General features: G+C 52.1%; 6 protein-coding genes across 6 annotated transcripts; all 6 read right to left on the bottom strand.

Annotated features, from left to right (window-relative positions):
* Nucleotides 1-174: 174 nt before the first annotated feature.
* Nucleotides 175-3,136, bottom strand: chsC (chitin synthase C; the record flags this gene model as incomplete). The annotated part of the gene is made up of 5 exons (XM_035496368.1): nucleotides 175-312; nucleotides 376-2,052; nucleotides 2,163-2,524; nucleotides 2,584-2,992; nucleotides 3,050-3,136. 5 exons carry the CDS (start codon nucleotides 3,134-3,136, stop codon nucleotides 175-177), a joined length of 2,673 nt encoding a protein of 890 aa, XP_035352261.1.
* Nucleotides 3,137-6,598: 3,462 nt separating this feature from the next.
* AtWU_01253 (tannase/feruloyl esterase family alpha/beta hydrolase) lies at nucleotides 6,599-8,245 on the bottom strand (the record flags this gene model as incomplete). Its single annotated transcript, XM_035496367.1, has 2 exons — nucleotides 6,599-7,833; nucleotides 7,915-8,245. The coding sequence occupies 2 exons, from the start codon at nucleotides 8,243-8,245 to the stop codon at nucleotides 6,599-6,601; spliced, it is 1,566 nt and encodes a 521-aa protein (XP_035352260.1).
* Nucleotides 8,246-9,533: 1,288 nt separating this feature from the next.
* On the bottom strand, nucleotides 9,534-10,715 carry AtWU_01252 (DUF3431 domain-containing protein; the record flags this gene model as incomplete). The annotated part of the gene is made up of 1 exon (XM_035496366.1): nucleotides 9,534-10,715. One exon carries the CDS (start codon nucleotides 10,713-10,715, stop codon nucleotides 9,534-9,536), a length of 1,182 nt encoding a protein of 393 aa, XP_035352259.1.
* A 1,731-nt stretch (nucleotides 10,716-12,446) lies between these two features.
* On the bottom strand, nucleotides 12,447-13,754 carry AtWU_01251 (UDP-glucose 4-epimerase; the record flags this gene model as incomplete). Its single annotated transcript, XM_035496365.1, has 1 exon — nucleotides 12,447-13,754. The coding sequence occupies one exon, from the start codon at nucleotides 13,752-13,754 to the stop codon at nucleotides 12,447-12,449; it is 1,308 nt and encodes a 435-aa protein (XP_035352258.1).
* A 1,723-nt stretch (nucleotides 13,755-15,477) lies between these two features.
* AtWU_01250 (spherulation-specific family 4 protein) lies at nucleotides 15,478-16,668 on the bottom strand (the record flags this gene model as incomplete). The annotated part of the gene is made up of 3 exons (XM_035496364.1): nucleotides 15,478-15,798; nucleotides 16,067-16,424; nucleotides 16,568-16,668. The coding sequence occupies 3 exons, from the start codon at nucleotides 16,666-16,668 to the stop codon at nucleotides 15,478-15,480; spliced, it is 780 nt and encodes a 259-aa protein (XP_035352257.1).
* Nucleotides 16,669-17,359: 691 nt separating this feature from the next.
* AtWU_01249 (spherulation-specific family 4 protein) lies at nucleotides 17,360-18,391 on the bottom strand (the record flags this gene model as incomplete). The annotated part of the gene is made up of 3 exons (XM_035496363.1): nucleotides 17,360-17,674; nucleotides 17,774-18,125; nucleotides 18,189-18,391. 3 exons carry the CDS (start codon nucleotides 18,389-18,391, stop codon nucleotides 17,360-17,362), a joined length of 870 nt encoding a protein of 289 aa, XP_035352256.1.
* Nucleotides 18,392-19,167: the final 776 nt, after the last annotated feature.

Genomic DNA, 19,167 nt, shown 5'->3' with positions numbered 1-19,167 from the left:
ATTGCATAGAAGGGGAAACAAAATAGAACAACACTCAAACAGGTCCATAAATGTACAATCCCATGGAACCACGCGCTGGATAACACGACATAATCATGCAGGATAGGTAGGTAGGTGGATAGGTATATAGCGAAATAGGTCTCGGCGCGCTCTCTTTTCCCAACGCGATCGCAATTAGCGCCGGGACACACAGCACAGAATACCCGACCGGCCCAAGAACCACAGCGAGCCGATGAAACGGAACAACGACAGACCGGCCGTGATCCACAGAATGACCTCGAAGTACCAGGATGTACGGGTGGTGGAAGTGTTCTGGAATTTCGTTAGATGATGTTACAAGTTATAGCTTTACCAGAGAACAGGGAGGGAACGTACCGTCAGACACATCTTGTCTACTCCAGTGGCGGTGATCAACAGCGTCACGAGCAGGTTACTAAACACCCACAAACACACGAGCACAGTACGGAAGTTGCGGTACGCATCGTCCAGACTCTTGCCGCCCTCTTCCTCTGGCTCGATCCACGGCGACAACGCCCGCTTCACCGTTGCCTCGAACTGACTGTCGATATCAGCTTGCGGCTTGTCGATTTCCTCGATGAAGTTCTGTTTGTTGTCGTCGTCCTTCTTGGTTTGCGCGGAAGGCAGGGCCTCGGCTTTGTCCGAACCCTTAGTACCCCATGAAACGTCGTGCCAGTTACAGAAGGCGTAGACCATCAGGATGTTGATCGAGGTCGTCATACCCAGGAAGTAGGCCCAGGAACTGGTGATGATGTGCCAGGGATCCATATACAGGACACTCGCAATGATGTAGATTCCGTAGGTGGAGACCAAAGCGATCAGGACGATACCACCACCGCTGGAGCTGAAGAATGAGGAAAGGAATGTGCCAACGCCTTCGTCGAAGTTGAAGTCCATCATACCACCGTTAAAGGCACCCACGACCAGGTAGAACGACAGGATGAGGACGTACAACTGGACGAGGGAGAAGTAAAGGTAGGACAAGATGTAAGGAATTTTGACACCCTTCGGCCGATTACCCAAAGCCATGATGAACTGCAGCGTAAGAACCCAGACATAACCGTATTTGACGAAGTTGTTGACAATGGGCGACGCATCGTTGCCCCATGGCCAACCCTTGTTCTTGTTACTCGTAGACGGCGTACCCACCAGATCCATGATGACGGAACTAGTGAGCCAGTAAGAAGCAAGGGAGAACCAGGTCATGATCAGTTGACACACGTTGTAGATCATCTGAATGTGCAGGAAGAACATGCGAATGATACTGTGACCACTGCGGTAGATACGACCGAAATGCATGATGGAATACAGACCAGCGGCAAAAGAACCGTTCAGCCAACGACGTCTTTGACTGATGAATTCGGCCACGCCTTCCGGAACATCGGTCTCACCCTTGGACGCCTTGACGTAACTGAGATGCCACTTGAAGCCAGCCTTGGCCACCAATTCGAAGCAGAGAATACGATCCTCGGCCAAGAACATGTTCTTCTTGAAGATATTCATGCCGTCAATACCCTTCTTTCCAAGACGCTTTGACAACGTATGGTCTCCGTGGAAGTATTGTTCCAGCGGACGGCCCATGATAGCGCGATACCGATAGGCAGAGAATGCACCAGGCAAGACACTGACGTAACCGAATGCACTTTCCAGAGGTTTATCGAGAATATTAGAGATCTTGTACTCGAAGTTCTGCGCAGCGACTAGCGGATTGACGACCTTACGCCAGCCCTGTCCCAGCATTGCATGGATCTCACCACAGGCTCCACCGAGTGTCTTGTCATTGTAGAAGGCCTCCCAGAGAGCAAGCAGAGACTTATGACCGGGTTTGGTACCGGCATCCAGCAGAATGACGACTTCCGGGTTCAAGATACGACTGAAGGCGTTGAACAGCCAACGGTGGGAGTTGATCTTCTTGCTATTCTTCTGCTTGAGACAGAAGATCATCTGCACCGGGGGGAAGTTGGTCGACTCATTGCCCTGGGGCCGAATCAACTGCTGCGTCGGAGTGACGGACAATTGGGTAGTATATTCAAACTGCGACGGTCAGTACACAATCGGACTCCTTGCGGTGCCGATCCCCGATGGTCCAAAGGCGGTCTGCACAACGGCAGCAGCGGAGGAAAGTGGAAAGAAGCAAAACTTACAACGTGGGCGACGGTTTCCCGCCCGTCAACGTCCTTCTTCATGACTCCATCCTGGTAGATACCAATCGTCGCCAACACATCCAGTGTGTTTTTGTCGCATGGCTCAATACCATCGAAAACCAAACAGACCACGATCTTCTGCCAAGCAGGGCCACCCTTGTTCCAGAACTCGGATTTCTTCAAGTTGACAATGTCACGGATGTTCTGCATGACACCGTGAAGGGTACGCGCGGTCAAGACTTTGTCTTCGTTGTAGTAGGTGATGGCGATCAGCAACTCGGTATGCCGGTTATAGATAGCCGGCCGGAGATTGTAACCGTTGCGCAGCGTGAACTCGTCGGGATCACAGGTAGCGGCCGTGTCTGCGATGCTTTGGTCAGCCGGACAATTGGCCATCTCCGCAAAGTCGCATGGCACCTACATCTCATGTGTGTGAATTCTTCGGAGAAGGCCTCCTCCGCATCCCGGTATTGGGGCTGGATGGCGTTCTGAATGGCACTCGGCACCGGGTAGTCGATACTCAGGACGGAACCTTGCACCAGGTTGATCTTTCTCGTTCCGTAACGGCGCAGGGCACCCGCGCGACTCCCTTCACGGGAAGCCTTGTCGCCATTGCTCCGGGCACGGAAGGTGTTTTCGGAAGCGGCTTCGGATTCTTGGTAAGGGGGCGCGGCGAAGACCGCAGGACCGTCGTCGTGCAGAGTGTAGCGACGGATGGAGTCTGTTGACACGGCAGGATCATCGAAGGGCGTGCCGTAGTGACTAGAATTGTTGCGCTCCAGCAGCGACTGTTCCTGCTCGTCGTGCTCATGTTGCTCGGAGTGGTAAGTCTGGAGCTATCACGATTAGGCATTGAACGAGCGGCCAGCTTGACGGGACACACTCACACCATGGGGGGGAGACGTGTGGGAGAAGTAGCTGCTTTCGCTTTCCCGCGGCGAATGGGCCGAGTATGGATTTGTCGGCGTACCCATCTTGAAGGTTGAAGATGGGATTGCCGGAAGTTGCGACGGGTGGTCTTCTTGAGGCAAACAGGGAAAGGGTAAAAGTATAACGAGGGTTCTAGGGAGGTTCTGGGGCTGGGCAAAGAAGGATCCCAAAAATAACACTGCAAAATTAAAAAGGGCACAAAAATAAACAGGAGCCCCCCAAAGGAGGGAAGAAAAAGAGGGCCTAGGGGGAAAAAAATGGGCTGGGGACAACAACGGTACCACGCAACCGTCAATTGGGCTAGGGCGTAGATAAACCAACTGCTAGAGGAGTGGAGCACCCATGGACCATTGGATACGTGCCCAAGAACTATATATAGGGGGGGGAACGAAGCAGCTACGGGACAGGGCAAATAAGAGGACGAGATGGCGGGGGATGAAAGTCTAAGCCTTGGAGAGTAGTGGCGATAATTCGACGGAGGATGCGTGTTTACAGTGTGCGATATATCTGGCGGTCCGGGGGGGCGATACCAGAATAGTAGCCAGATGATGCTTGTCCGTCGCAGTGGGAGCAGGATAATTTTCCTTTTTGGCCCGCCAGGAACAATGCAGACCAGCATTATAGCCACGCCGGGCAGTGCACAGGAACTGGAAATGGCCAGCGACGGTCCTGACTTGTCGGTAGCGGATGTTTAAGATCTCTTGTCGTCAGCAGCCTGGCTCCACCGGGAGTAAAAATCCTTATCCGGGGGGACCACCTCCATCAACGGATACCCATGGTCGACAGGACATATTTATACGGGCTCATGACCCTGATCCCTCGGACTCGACGGAGAATACAGAAAGGGTTCCAACATAGCGCTCTTGGGCAAGAACAGGCGAAGTGTGTGGCCGCGTTGACGGTGGAAAACGATTGCGACGACGAAGACGGAGGAGGGGGCAGACAGGATGATGTGATGGGCGGGCGTTGAAGGTGGGCGTCGAGAAAATTCGGCGGACTGTCATGGTTCCCGGATCGGATCCAGTGGATGACGAAGGCCGGGGCAATCCTATTGGACCCAAGAATGAGGATGCCTACTAGCGGCGATTTAGTCCGAGCGACTATGGTAGCTAAGACCGAGCAACCATGCGACTATGCGAGTTCGGATGGGAAGACGAGCAGCAGCAGCAAGCGTGGGTGCAGGTGGAAATGAAGGTGAACAAGGCGAAAGAAGCAGAGGTTCCCCCGAAAAGACGCGCAGCCGGTGGACCCCGGTCCGGCCGATTTTCCGAGCAAGCGAGGTATATTCCTATTATGATTGGCTGCCGTTGGGGCCAACGAACAATCGCGTGATCCACAGTGGAGATTTTCGGCCACGCAAAATTCCATTTCCGGCAAGTTCCCATTCAGGTAAGTTCAATGGACTGGATTGAGAAGGGGGGAAATTGAGAGGAAAGAAACAGAGAAACGGCAACAAAAAAAAAAAAAGGAGTCAAGCCGAAAGAACAGAAGCTAAAGAGAATGAGGGCATGATTGTCATCGTTGAGAAAACTTTTTTTGCGCAATTGCTCTCTCGCGCGCGATAGAATAGAATGAACCATCATCATCATGCAGTTGCGCTGACTCGTTTTCCACGTAAGGCTGTAAGATTATCAGAAACCAAAGTGACAGGTCCCAAGGCAACGCCAGTTTCACCATCCGAGCCAGGATCACCTTCCTCGTCTCGGGTGGTTAGTACTTCGTCGTCTCTGACTTGAGGAGCGAGCACTAAAGGGGGAATTGAAAGGGGGTCAGTGTCAAGCTCTTAGGCCAATCACCACTCGTTTGCCAGGCAGCAATCAGCTCGGCCAAAACGGCGGACTGGCAGGCTCCCATCAGGCTGACCTCAAATGTTGAACCTGGGTTTTCCGGTGTCGAAGGGAAAAAAGTGTCCTTCTCACTTGGTGTTCCTCTTCTTCTTCTTATATATTTGTTTGTCCGACCCTCCTCTCGAGGTAGAGAATTTAAATGTTATCTTGGCAATACGACAATTATGGAGCAATGGTCCAATCTCCAAGCGAAGGGGGTAAATAGTCTTCCAGGACTCATCCTCTCGCCTGAGGCACCACAACAGTGGTGGATTACGAACTACCTGTCCGACTAGTTAGTAGTAGTAGTTGGTAACTGAGTCGCAACGTTCCCAGCGTTCGACTGGCTGGCTCCACACACGGGCGGATCACCCTTGGGCGTGGCGCTCCGTGGCCGTCCATGTCTCACGCATATTCGGACATTTGACACTTGACACCGCGCATTCATAAGATAGGTAGGATTAAGAGCACAACAATTGAATATCGTAGGCTCCAAAAATGAGAGAGAATTCATTGTACAAAATTGTTCAGTATTCCGCTGCTATTTTTGGGGTGGATGTCTCAATTCATCCACTCAGTGTGGCTGTTCCGCAGGGATGGCGGATATATATATTGCCTCCAGTGGGTGTTCACCACCATCATGAAGACGAATGACTCGACTCAATTCTTGATGGATGAATTGCCGACGAGAATGGAGAATTGCAAAGCCACCAGGGTAAAACTAGGGACTCAGGGCGATATTCTTGGTAGTAATCGGTACTATTTTAGTCGAGATCTATTTATACTATCGTCCCTGTAAATAGTCCCTGAAGGAGGTGGATGAGACGAACAAGAGAAAAGTGAATAACTAGCCGTGGTGCCTGACAAGCCACTGTTTTGTTGAACCGTACGGAATCATGCATGCAAAAGGTAGACAGGACATCCTATGGGAGACGAGATAGCAGCAGTAGTATTGCTCATTGCCAGCTGTGAAGCCAAGCTTTGCACACAAGCAATCTCAGACGTGGCTTGGCCGAACCCATATGTCAGACGTGCATTGCGTCTCATGTGGTGGAATGTCGGCAGCTATTAAGATTGATGTTTGGCTGCCACCTTCCGGAAGCCCTTTTGTGTCGGAAATATTATTCGAAAACTCCTGGTGACTTAGGAAAAGCATAGAGCTTCGTTGATAGTGACGGCCATAGCTGAAATGCTGAAACGGATATGATGATTTGCATCAGATTGTTTCTGCATGGAAGCTTGAGCGGGGGGAGGATTTACCGATTGGCGGTCTTGGCTTGCTGAATCAGCGGGATCTCGGTCCGAGTCCGACCAGAGCCACTAGCTCCACCTCCACGTGATCTCAGTAACTGCTGTCTCTCGTCCAGGCAGCAACATTTTCTAGAGTTGTGGCCTCAGGCGTCAGCCACAGTCGGCATCCCGTTCGTTCCTTCCGCATCGGTCGCACCTGCCTTTTCTGGATTTGCTCGTCTGTCTTGGATGCCAGTGTCAATACTGTCATGGTGGTGGCATCTCTCTCAATTACTATTCCCCGGAATGCATGTTGAATTGTCTGCGATCAGCGCATCTCTACATATATTTACTTGATAGAAGGAAGCTGGAAGCGATATACGACATGGCATTTGATAAGGTTTCAACACTGCACTAACTACTTGTTACCCAAACGAGAACCACCGCTAATTATACACAAGTCCAGGAGTTAGGATCGGTGTAGTTCCCCGGCCCCGTGTGAACGTTATGCTTCGGATACCGGCAGTGCTTGCGCATGTACTCAATCGATCCGTTCGCATTGAGCTTGTTGCCCGGCATATACTCTGGCGCCTTCCCGTTTTCCACCCAGTCCACCATGGTGCGCAGCAGGTTGACCTGGGGCGCCTTGGAGGTGTACGTGCCATATCCCTGGCCGATATACGATGCTCCCGTGCCATCGCCGCAGTGGCCCATGCCAGAGATCTGGAAGAACCGATAGAACTCATCTAGCTCGGACGGTGCGGCGTTCAACGCATTCGCTACCCGTCGGTAGTAGAGCTTGCTGTCCGTGGAGCTGATGATGGGATCCTGCGTGCCATGGTAGGACAGCAGCTTGCCACCCCGGTCCCGGAAGGCCGTGATGTTGGGATCAAACGCCTGGATATTGAACGGATTCTGCTCCAGGGCCAGCTTGGCACTCTCCAACGTCCATTGGCTGGAGTTCCAGTTGGTGTCGTTATAGACCACATATTTGTACCATTCCTCGGTACGGCTGTACATCGACCCCGTGAAGTAAAGGTAAGCCGCGTCGGCCTCACCCCCATAGTTCAGGCGCGGGTAGTACACGGTCCCGTCGGGGCCATAGAAGTCACTCAAGGCCCGGTTGACCTTCGCTGCCTGCGCTCCCGTGATACAAGAGGTGCTGTTGGTAGTCCCATCGCAAATCAATCGCTCAATGACCGGAGCACAGAAGTCAGGATCTTCGATGATCCCATCCAAAGCCCCATCGACCGGGTCGCACTGACGAACAATCTCCTGGTGGATTACGGACCACAGATCTGAAGAGATGAAATCTGGATCATCCGCTAAACCCGTCGCCTTCCACAAGAAGGCGCCCCAGGAGATCAGGTTGATAAAGTTCATTGCCGCGGAGCCCGCGATCACTCCGTCATAGTCGTCGGGGAACCGTTGGACCTGTTGATAACCTTGGCGGCCACCGGTGGAGCAACCCAGGTAGTAGGAGTAGTTGTACCCCTCATCATAAAACAATTTAGTTAGTTGCTTACCCACCACGGTACCTTCGTGCACTGAGCGATAGGCAAAGTCGGCCAGAACCTCCGAGTTGTTGAGAAAGTATTTGGCCGTGTCCCCGTCATGTCCAGCGTTGGTGCCCACGGTGGCGAAACCGAAGTTTGCTGCAAAGTTGAGGTCCGTTTCTTGGACACCTAATATGGAAATCAGCAAGTTTCTTCATAAGTGATCGATCTACGGGGAGACCACAGCCCAAAATCGGGCGCGACACTCACATCCGGCTAGACCTCCATTCCCTGTGCTCACGAAGCGACCGGTATAATTTCGTGGCAGCCAGGCTTCAGCCCAGAGATGGCTGCGATCCGACGTGGAGATGTTCATGGTCACCCGGCACAGGTCGACACTGGCTTGCACCGATGCTTTACACGTGGAGGCGACCTCCGCTTGGGAGATGTTCTGCCCCGCAGCAACATATGCGACCGATCTGACGGTGACATTGGCGATGTCAATCTTGTTCTGGAATTCATTGCAGCGTGACTGGAAGGAGTCGGTCGCAGCGAGGGCTGCTCCAGGCAATGCCAGGGATAGAAGACTTGCTACTTTCATTTTGCAAGCTCTGAGTGGAAGCGACACAATGAGAAGGGAAGATGGGACGCTCCCGTGCAGAACACGAAAAACGGAGTCACAGGAGGTTCCTCTTCTTATAGGTAGTGATCAACAGGGCGGATTCATATTTTTGCTCCTTACAAGACACATTGCGGAATGTGATGGACTAGTGACCAGCCTCGACATCATCTTCGGAGAAATTGTGACCATCGTTTGCTTTCCCCGCGTTTTGAAACGGCCTGAACGTCGGTGATTCGACTACAAACCACAATCATTGACTCCACACGAACTGGTCTGGGGAGCGAGTGATGCGGAAATGTATTGCAATTGTCAGTGGCTACCCCGGAAAAGCCAGTGAGAGAAGCCAGGAGTATCTGGGAAAGAAAGTTTTGCTAGAACCGGCAGAAGATCACGGCAGGTGAGAAGCGGGCCGGGCCATGGAGCCTCGGTATCCTCCTAGCCCTGTATTATACCTGGTGCATACATCGGAGGATTGTATGGGCGACAGAGAGCTGTCGGTTCATACGGGGTCCCGTGTATAAGCTTTTCGTCGGGCAGCTGATCCTTCTGCGGACCTGCGCTTTGTGGACGAACGTCCAGGCTACTGCTATCGGTGTATACCCTCGACTTCTCGCTTCAAGTCTTCCTTTTAGCTAGACATTTCCTGACATCCGCATACCCTTCTGTTCCAGTAGATCTGTTCTCAGTAAATGCCCATTGTGGGATATGAAGAGGCCCACGAATCCATGTTGAAGCAGAACAAGGGGGAGAAAAACACCCCGGTCGGTAGTTGTTACTCCGCACTGAACCCTTGAGTCTCCACTTCAATTAAGAACTGACCGGGGTTGGCACGCTATGATTGGGATGCCAATGTTATGGAGGAAGGCAGAAATGAGGAGAGCAGGAAGCACAACCCGTGTTAATACCCCGCAGTGGGTCATAGATCATCAGCGATCGGCATGGGGGAGAAGACAATTAATTTATTCCGTGGGATGGAGGTCTGCAAGCATGGACGGAGTAGGAGAGGTAGACGATGGAAGGTGGAATCAATATTCTGTTGCCTGATGCTGGGAATGAGGGCTTTGCAATATCCTCTGAGAGCCTGAGTGTAAGAACATAGCTGGTCTGTATGCCTGAGGGAATAACATGATCATGCCTCAGGCTACTATCATGTGACTCGTTCAAGACAGGGCAGAAAGGGAAGCAAGGGATACAACGTAATATCTTCATTCTAGAAATCTTTATATAAACAATTAACATTGACTTCAACCACTGTACAATTCCTACTTCAAGCCCCTCCCTTCTCAGTCACCCACGCAGGGACTTTGAAATCCGGAGGCAACTGATACTGCCCAAAGCAGCTACCGGCATTGCATCGGCCCAAATTGCACCGGCCATACAACCGACAATAGCATTCGTCCGCCCGCGGACACCCAATGCCATTCAGTCGCTCCAGGTCGATCGCCGTTGATCCACCATCGGTGTGAAGAGCACCGCGCCGAATGAACAAGATATGCCACACGTACGACAATATCCGACCGGCAATGCGATCATCCCGTGGTGCTGCTCGGCGGGCCGACGGGGATCGTCGTCCCCCTCTTCCTTCTGCTCCTCCGACTCCAGTCTGGGTATCGTCGCTGCCATCCAGCAGCCACTGCCGTAGCGCGATGTACTCGTCCCGCGTGTGCTGCCAGACGCTCTCGCGACTGACCACAAACTGCGCGCAACATTGAGCGCGCACCGCATCGTTCCGACCAAGTTGCACTCGCGCGCTCTCCAGCTCCAGACTGATCTGGTCTTTGCCAAATAGATTAGCCAGTGCACCTGGCAGCGCCACGTCGGAGGCCGTTCGCGCGCTCCATGGCTCAAGCACCGACTGCATCGACAGCTCCAGGCTGCCCTGCGCGGGTGTCTTGGGGGAACATGTGCTGACGCTCCAGTCACAGCGGAGATTGTGGTATCCCCAGGGAGCTAGTGCCGCCGAAATGTTCAACGCCGCCAGCAGGGCCGCGTTGTCGTAGTCTGGCGCATCGTTGTGCCAGGCCCAGCGGGACCCGTGCACGAATACCATCCCCGTGGCGGGTAGTTGGGCATAGTTGTCGATCAGGAAGGTTAGGTAGCCCATTGCTTCGTGGCCGCGGTTAGCGGGCACTTGCAAGTGCGTGCGACGGGGGTCTGGTGGTGCGTCTGCTGTGTAAACGCAGAGATGATATTGCTCTGCGAGCGGTGCGAGCCAGTCGGAGGCATCTGCTGTGACTCGCGATACAACCAGGACGGGCTTGTCTGTCTTGGCTAGCCCGGGACATTGGCCCCGGGCTTCTGGGAGTTGCTTTGCGGTCGTCTCATAGGTGATGGTGGTCCAGGCGAAGGGCCGACCGGGAGGGGATGGCCGGTTGAGGAAGAGGATGAGGCCGAGGATTCCGGCGAAGATGGCCAGATGGAAGAGACTGCGACGGGTCCGGCGCCTCATGATGAGGTGCTGCTATAGGTGACAGGCAGCAGATCGGATGGAATTAAATTATCGCCAGTTATCTCCAATTCTAATGCGTTGGGATCGTGGCTGCTGGTCCTGACTAAGCGGCAGAACGAACCACTCGGAATCTCGCGGATGATCGGCATTAGTATTGCTTGTCTGTACGAAGAATATGAGGATAATTTGTAGAACATATCAATTAATCCATATGATGGCCTTAAGGCAGCTGGATGTGTGCCAAGATTACTATACTTCTATTTGTTGAAGATAGATACAGTGCTTGACAAGATGCCCGCCAATCCTTCGCACGATATACTACTGAATATTTGCTCGAAAACACATGGACGGCGTTCTTCCGATCACATAGATATTTCTCTTTATAGATGGGGTTTTGTGGTCTGTGCTGATGGGGTCCGTAGATGCCCTTCATAATCAATGGACTTCTAAATGTCTGAAGAATGATGCAAGGTTGGAGCACACTGTATCAATCATCTCGCACGAAGAGGACTTACTGATTATTCTGGGATACCACCGGCACAGCTGCACCGTACACAGCATTAGTAATGTAGGGTTGTAGATGGAATGCAGTGATTTGACTTTGTCAGTTATGGAGCTGTACCACTCCGGTTATTTAAGCAGCAGCACTGATAGATTCGAGCTGCATGGGAGTATATTCTGAAAGAAGAAACAGTCGACGCCTGCATATATTTGAGGTAACGTGCCCATAGAAAATAGTCTTACAAGTATGAGATGATTACTGGAATTGACTGATATATTATTGTCGCGCGAGCATGCCAGCTTTATAGTACAGGTATCCTCTATTCGCGACTGGATCACCAATCTCACACAAAGGTCGAAACAACAGCACCAACAACTCAAATACAGTCACTAAATCTCACGTTAAAACAAGCTACTCCATCACATGCAACAAGCAAAGATCAAACATCCCTGCCACGCGGTCACCTGCCACCTCCCCAAGATAAGCCCCTCTGAGGCATACGCGGCCCTGCAGGTGATGTGACCCGTCCATCTAATCTAACTGCATCAACCGCTGCAGGTCCCGTATCTTTCTTTCAATTCTGACTGCAGCACAAGGTTAGAGTTCTTTGTGTGTGGCCTGCATTCGGGGTGGCTTCGGCTCGGTCCTTTCTTGTGAAACCTTGATGGTAGCCACTCGGCGGGTTCCCGGATTGTGGACCGGACTGGGCGTGCTTGGCGATGAGCTTATAGGATGGTTGATTTTGATTACGACTGGACAGATATGTTGAGACGAGGGGTGGTGGGGAGGAATAGATACTAGGTAGTAAGGGCTGGGTGTGGAGGTATATGGCTAGTCCACGGTAGTTATATATATATATGTGTGGTGATGGACGGGTGGGGATGGACACTGAAGAATGAGGTACTAGGTACGTAGTAGGACGATGAATACACAAGATCACATTCGGATGATCTGGAGCTCATTAGAGACATACAAAAGAGAATGTTACTACAAAATGCTACAACTTTAGCATTGCTAAAGCTCATACCGGTGCTGACCACATGCATCAACGATGAAACATCTCAACCATAACAGATATTTCCCAAGACAACAAAAATAAACAAACCAAATTACGTAGATTATGTACGGAGCTCAATATATCCAAACCAATAAACAAGAACTAACCAAGCCAAACCAAACCAGACTAAACAATCAAACCCACAATGCACCGTTCCATCCTCCATTTTCTATTAATCCAACATCCCCTCCCACCCCCCACCCCTCAACGAATGCCACAAATCCTGACACGCATCCTGCAACGACTTCTCCGCCTCCCATCCCAACTCACAAGCCGCCCTCTTCGGCACCGCCACACATTCCTGCACATCCCCCGGCCTCCTATCGGCCAGCCGTTTCGGGATATCCTGATGACTGACACCCTCCATAGCGGCGACCACCTCAGCAACAGAATGCCCCCGCCCAGTCCCGAGATTAAACGTGCGAAAGTTCGTCTTTACCTTCCCCGCCAATGCCGCCGCCAGGGCTGCGGTATGTCCGCGCGCCACGTCCGACACGTGGATGAAGTCGCGGATAGCAGTGCCGTCAGGAGTCGCCCAATCTGTACCGTAGACGGAGAGAGCTGGCAGCTGACCGGTCAGGACTTGCACAACTACGGGGACGAGGTTTGATGGTGTCCCGCGGGGATCTTCACCCAGGAGACCAGACGGATCACATCCAATAGGGTTGAAGTATCGGAGACCTATGATAGTCCAGGATGGATCGGAGGCTGCTACATCGGAGAGAATAGCTTCGCCCATCCATTTGGTGCGGCCGTAGGGGTTTGTGATTCCCGTGCAGCCTTGCTCGGATGATATAGGCTCGCTAGAGGAGTCGTTGTGGTAGGTTTCTGGTTGGTGCACGCAGTGCTCCTCGCGCAGTGTGCCGTGGTTCTGGGCTAATGTGCCGTAGACGTTGGCTGAGGAGGAGAAGATGAAGGTTTTGATGTCGTGGTCTGCGAGTAGGCTGACTAGGTCTACTAAGCCTGTGACGTTGTTGTGGTAGTACTTGAGGGGATTGCGTAGACTGTCGTTGACGTCCTTGAATGCGGCGAAGTGGATCACTCCGGTGATTCTGGATCGGGACGGAGTGCTGTTATTGTTGGTGTCTGGTGATGGCTCCACTGTGTACGAGGCCAGTAGAGCCCGCATGGCGGGCATATCGCGAAAGTCGATGCATCTCAGCTCGGCTCGCGGACAGTGGCCGCCTGTTCGGTCGAAGTGTTGCTTGGCTGCTAGCAGGATCCGGTCGAAGACGTGGTCGAAGCTGTTGCTCAGGTCATCCACGATGATCACGTTGTAGCCCGCCTTGAGCAGCTCCAGGGAGGTGTGGCTGCCGATGTACCCCAGTCCGCCGGTGACGAGTACATATGGGGCGTCATCTTCTAGGCGCAGTGAAGGTTCGTCAAAGTATTCGTCCCGCTCGGTTTCGGGTGTCGCAGGTGCGGAGAACAAGGGCGTGGGCACCGGCGAGCTTCCTTCTGAGGTACAGATAACAGACATGGCGCAGCCGATGGAGAAATTACAAAGGAATGGATAACAATGATAGCAATAGCAGCAGCAGCAGCAGCCGTGACGAACGGGATCAGACCACGATGATGACGAGGCCAATATAATTCACGAACTCTCTTCGCGAGTTTTGACAAGTCTAGATTCTCACCAGGCCAGTATAATTCGCGAACTTAAGCACTACAGAAAAGCTACTCTGGCTGGGCGAAACCCGGACTGGAAGTACTTGAGATCGTGGGACTTGCCCTCCACTTGCTTTCTCATCCCTTCCCCCCCTTTCCCGTGTTCAGGGCTCATCGCTCCAGCTACGCTATGCCCGCATCGGTTGACAGGAGCCCGATGATTTCATCATCGCCATTGAGTCAGTGTCCTTGGCCCGGTCTGCCTACCACATAAGACCGGCGCCTGCCGCCCTAGTGAGGGACGAACGCAGCGTGGTTCATGTTCGTCCGACGACCAGGCGGCGACAAGCGACAAAAGTGTGTCTAGGACATGACGAGCCGGGATCTGCCTTGTGTTTTTATTTTGGGAGATAATTGGCGATCGTAATTGACATCGAATCAGTTAGGCCACGCGAGCCAGCCAGGCTAAAAAGGCATTGGCGGTTCGAGGTTCGACCGCGGACTTGCTAGTTCTACATCTACTGGAGGGTGAAGGAAGAGACTAAGGGGAAAAAAGGAAGGCATTGGGGCAGAAATGAAAAGGGAAGAGATGACGGCAGTTCTGGGTCTGCAGTAGCTTATCTAGTGGTGCTTTAGTATGCATTAGACCCATGTTGGCCATCTCTGGCTTTACCGGATCGGCTCCCTGGCATGACGGCGGCAGTTCTGACAATTAATTTATTTTCTGAGCTAGCTGGAAGCCTGGCCAGGTCGGTTTGTCTGTCTGACAGGTTGGACTGACCTGCTTTGCCTTGATGTCCAGCAGACTTGTCTGCTATGAGGTCTGGCGTGATTCCAAGGCGTGTAAATGTGATTCATGGCAGTAATTGTTGCTGCGAGGAGAGAGACACTGAAGCATGCAGGTCTCGGTCGGAATAAGCCCTAGTTTCAACCGTGCAGGGCCAGCGCATCTTCTTTTCTCCTATCTTCCTGTCTTCCTGCCTTTCTTGCCTCCCCGTATCGACGGCCGGTGAGGTGTCCTCCGTACCTGAAGCTGCACCTCCGGCGTCAGGCAATGGGGACCTGCAGATACGAAGGCGAAAAGAAACGGTGAGATTGTGATTTGTAAGAGATGACATTTTCGTTTCTTTATTTTAATTTTTTTTTCTTTTATCTGCCTCTCAGCCACTGCAGGCTACCTGTCTAGCTAAGCAACAACGTATTGTAACTCGCAGAAAGTGGCTTTCCAGAAATGTCCGACTTCCCGAACATCCCGATCAGCGCCAAGAAGGGGGCGAGGAAAAGAAAGGGAAAGAAATCCGCCATGACTATCCGGAGGTACTGCATCTCCGTGAAAACTGATGAGACACAGAGAAGCAAAAGAAAAAAGAAAAAGAAGAGAGGGGCGCCCTTGCGTGCGACCCATCGAAATTGACATGTTCGACGAGTCAGAACACAGGAACAGCAAAAGTTGATGGGGTTTCCGGACTCCACCGGTTCATGGTTCCCCTTGTTTTAAGATGATGGAGACACACAAGAAAGAAAGGAAGGGATGGGATCCAGTTTTTTACTAAGCGGATACTCTCTTTACTGTAGTTAACTAACTATCTACCTATTTACTGTGCCTGTTCTGACAAAGTCTCCATCAACATGCCCCAGCTGGAGGGACCAAAGCGCTCGTAGAAATCGCCTACGATTTCCGTGACAAATATGTAGGCGGCACGACGACGCAGATCGCGCACCAGAGAGGGCAAATGATGGTTCGGGACTTCCGTGACCATGTAGCCGCAGCGATCGCGAGGATAAGGAAGCTCGCCTAGACGATGTTGCACCTCATTGGTTTGCCAGCGTGCAAATGGCTCCTCACAGACCAGCAGGAGATCTGAGCCTGCATCGGCCATCTCGGGATCTGGGGGGGTGCCTGGGTTGTGAACCACCTGCAGACATCGTCATGGTTATTATCATTATTATTAAAATAGACTGAATCAACCACGTTGTTCCATGTTTTCTCATTTGTCGGGTTTCAAATGAGACAGCAGAACAGCTGTCAGATTTTTCTTTTGTGTTTTCCTACCCTCCACCAAGGTAGAGAAAAAGAGGAGAAAAAGAGAGGGGTTGTGGCTGAACCAAGGAAAACACCACCATCATAATAGTCATAATAACAATAATAACACTCATAATAAGAAAGAAAAACATAATGCTTACCAATCGATCGCGGAGAAGCCCCGAGCAATTCTTGATGTGACGATGAAGCGCGCGCAAATACTCGGCCTGAGCGGCATTAAAGTGGTTGGGAGTCTCATCGACCATGATGCCACCCACGCCTAAACCCGTCGTGGCATACTCGGCGGCCCAGCTGGCATAGCGATCGATCTCCTCACAAGCAGCGGCCAATGGCTTTCGGCAATAGTCGATGCGGATATAGCCGACCGGATAGACATTAGGGCAGGCATTCAGGCGGGCCACTTCGCGTGCATAGTTGGCATCGGGGCACGGCAAGGCACCCGGTCCACTGTTGGGGTTGACGATCACCAGGAACTCGAGCTCGGGATAGGCAGCAATTCTACACAGTACACACCACTCTCCATCAGTCACTTTGCGAGGGAAAGAAAATAGAATGTAGGCGATACACCAGAGAGATAGAGAATAGAAAAAAAAAAGCAAGCAAGCAAACAAGAAAGAAGGTAGGTAGGTGGTAAACTTTACGCGTCATAAAGTGGATCCCAGGTGGTCGGCGTTAAGGGATAGATATACAAGGGCACGAGTACGCCCGATTTGGGAAGCGCCGTGGTGGTGGTGGTGGCCATCGGATCAAGGCTGGATAGGGAATAGAGGTGGACGGAGGTGGGAAGTTGACACTGGAAGAGGGGGGATTGGGGGCAGACAAAACTGGGAAGACAATTAACAAGAACAAGAGAGAATGGGGACTAGCGGTGGCCAGGTTTTGTTTTCAGCAATCAACTACCAGTCTTATACGAGATACCAGGGCATAAATTCATTTACATGAAGTCGCTAGCCAAGAGAACAACGTGGACACCGCAGCCCAAGGCAGACACTGTGAATGGGGAGATTACTGTACACAATAGCATTCGGGTGATATAGTCGAGATAGCCTCTTAGCTCTTGTTCTGTCTGTGCCTGCTTTGAAAAGCCGAAAAACCAAGGAATAAGCAAAGAAGAAAAAGTACCACAACGCCATTCCCGCGCTAAACCATGGACCAAGGCCTGGCCGGCGTCTCCAAGCTTTTCCCTTGCAAACCTTCCCCTGCCGGCTGCAGTTGGTGTATCTCACACCAATCACATCCTCCGATCGGAGAACCTGACCTGGCCAACTCACAACGTATCTTGGTCCAAGTGGAGTTTCCACTTTTAGCGCCAGATACTAGTCGAAGGAAAAAAACCTAGAGTTGTTCGAACTTCCATCGAAAGCGACCGTCCCAGGGTTATCGAATTTTGGTGCGGCGGGAGCCACAGACGGGATTAACCCACCACTCATCGGTCAGGTCGGCATCACGTCGCAGATGGTCTCACCTTCTGGATCGAAACTCTCGTAGTAGTCTTCCGTCAATGTCGTCAGGAACAGGTACTCGGCCTTTCGGCTCATCTGGTTGACAAAACTGCGCAACGTGCCATTGCTGAGATTGTCAGGTACCGAGTGCAGCATATACGCATATGCCGTGCGATTCGACGCCATGGCGTTCAGACTGTGCTTTTCCGTGTGAAAATCCTGATAGGAACTCTCAAACACCACTGTGACGTCCGTCGCGTTGTTCTCGTAGCGACTATCCGGAATGGTACCGGGATTGTGGATCACCTAAAGGGCAGATCCGCCAGGAAAAAGTTAGCCACTGGGATCGTCATAGCAAGAGAATTTTCTGCCTTCTCGCTGCACCCGAACCGCGGTCTCGCTTACCATGCGATCTCGGCGCAATCCCGACGAACTCTTGACGGCATCGCTGATCGTCTGCATGTACTCAGCCTTTGCTGCCGAGTAGTCATAGGGGGCTTCATCAAAGAAAATCCCGTCCATCGCTAGTGTCAGCGATCGATTCGCCCATCCGGCATAAGTGGCGACATCATCCAGCACAGCGGTGATGTTGCGCGTGGCATAAGCTGTGCGCACATATCCAACCTTGCGTACATTGGAATATGTGCTAAGCCGTTCCACCGAGGAGGTATACTCTTCCGAGGGATACGCACTGGAGCCGGGCCCGCTCGAGGGGTTGATGATGACCGTGAAGTTCAGGTCCGGGTGCGTCGTGACCCTGGGACTGTCAGTCACCGTGCGCAATGCAATCGGGGGGATGCGTGTTTCAGGTTCAACATACGATTCATATAAAGGGTCCCATGTACTGTCATTGGTGGGGTAGATGTATAGTGGGAATAGAACATTCGTCTTCTCACCACCATGCTTGCGAGTTAATAGGACTGCGCAGGGAACAACAATGACAATAATGATCACCACGGCAATGGCGATGGAGATAGCGATGCACCAAGGCCGCCGGGGGCGCGTGAGATTAGGGCGAGGCATCCATGCGGCAGCCAGTCCGAGCTGGCGAGGGTTAGTTGAGAAGATGGAGTATAGTCTAGCTAAAGACGCAAGCTGAGTTCCGGCCTCTGCCCGACCTAGATAGACGGCGCGCAGGAAATGATATAAACCTGGGAAGAATTCGGCCAAGAGCCAAGTCCCGGACTCGCCGGACTCACACGTAGGAACTAGACCGATGTGATTCGCTCGCCATGTGGCGCGATAAGAACCAAAGATGGAGTGCTATTGGGATCTAATGGCAATTGAGGCTGTTGACATGACCGTGCTTTTGAGGTGCAGAGAGCGTGGCGAGGACAGCAAAGGCAGCCAGAGCCCCGTATTCGAGTCAGACATGCATAGACCCCCCACGTTAGCGCCGCTTTTGTGCCCACCAGTCCACTGGGAAGTCCCTGTCGGTTCGAGGGCCCAAAAGAAGAAATGCAGTCAGAGCAGAGAAAAAAGAACGTAACGGGAAAGGGAAACTCCCGCTATGCTTGGTGCTGGTTGCTAAACTAACGCCTGCTCTGCTGGCTGGCGCTAGACCCTTTAATCACATTTGATTTTTTTTTTTGGCCTTTTTCTTTGGGTCAGCGGTAGGTTCCAGAGATACATGCATCTGCTATAAATAGTTATATTAAATGAACAGATGGCGCCTCCCTTGGCGGCTTGAAAGGGAGCTTGACTTGGGTGGTCAGCGATTCTTATCGCCCTAGATAATAATAATCACTTAGGTACCCCGTCCACAGTCGGGTCAAGCAGCAGTGTTGAGTGTTCGACAA

This window comes from Aspergillus tubingensis, assembly GCF_013340325.1.
Source record: "Aspergillus tubingensis WU-2223L DNA, scaffold_3, whole genome shotgun sequence".
Lineage (NCBI taxonomy): Eukaryota > Fungi > Ascomycota > Eurotiomycetes > Eurotiales > Aspergillaceae > Aspergillus > Aspergillus tubingensis.
The sequence above is the reverse complement of the archived record's forward strand: the minus strand, read 5'-3'. Positions and strand labels throughout refer to the sequence as shown.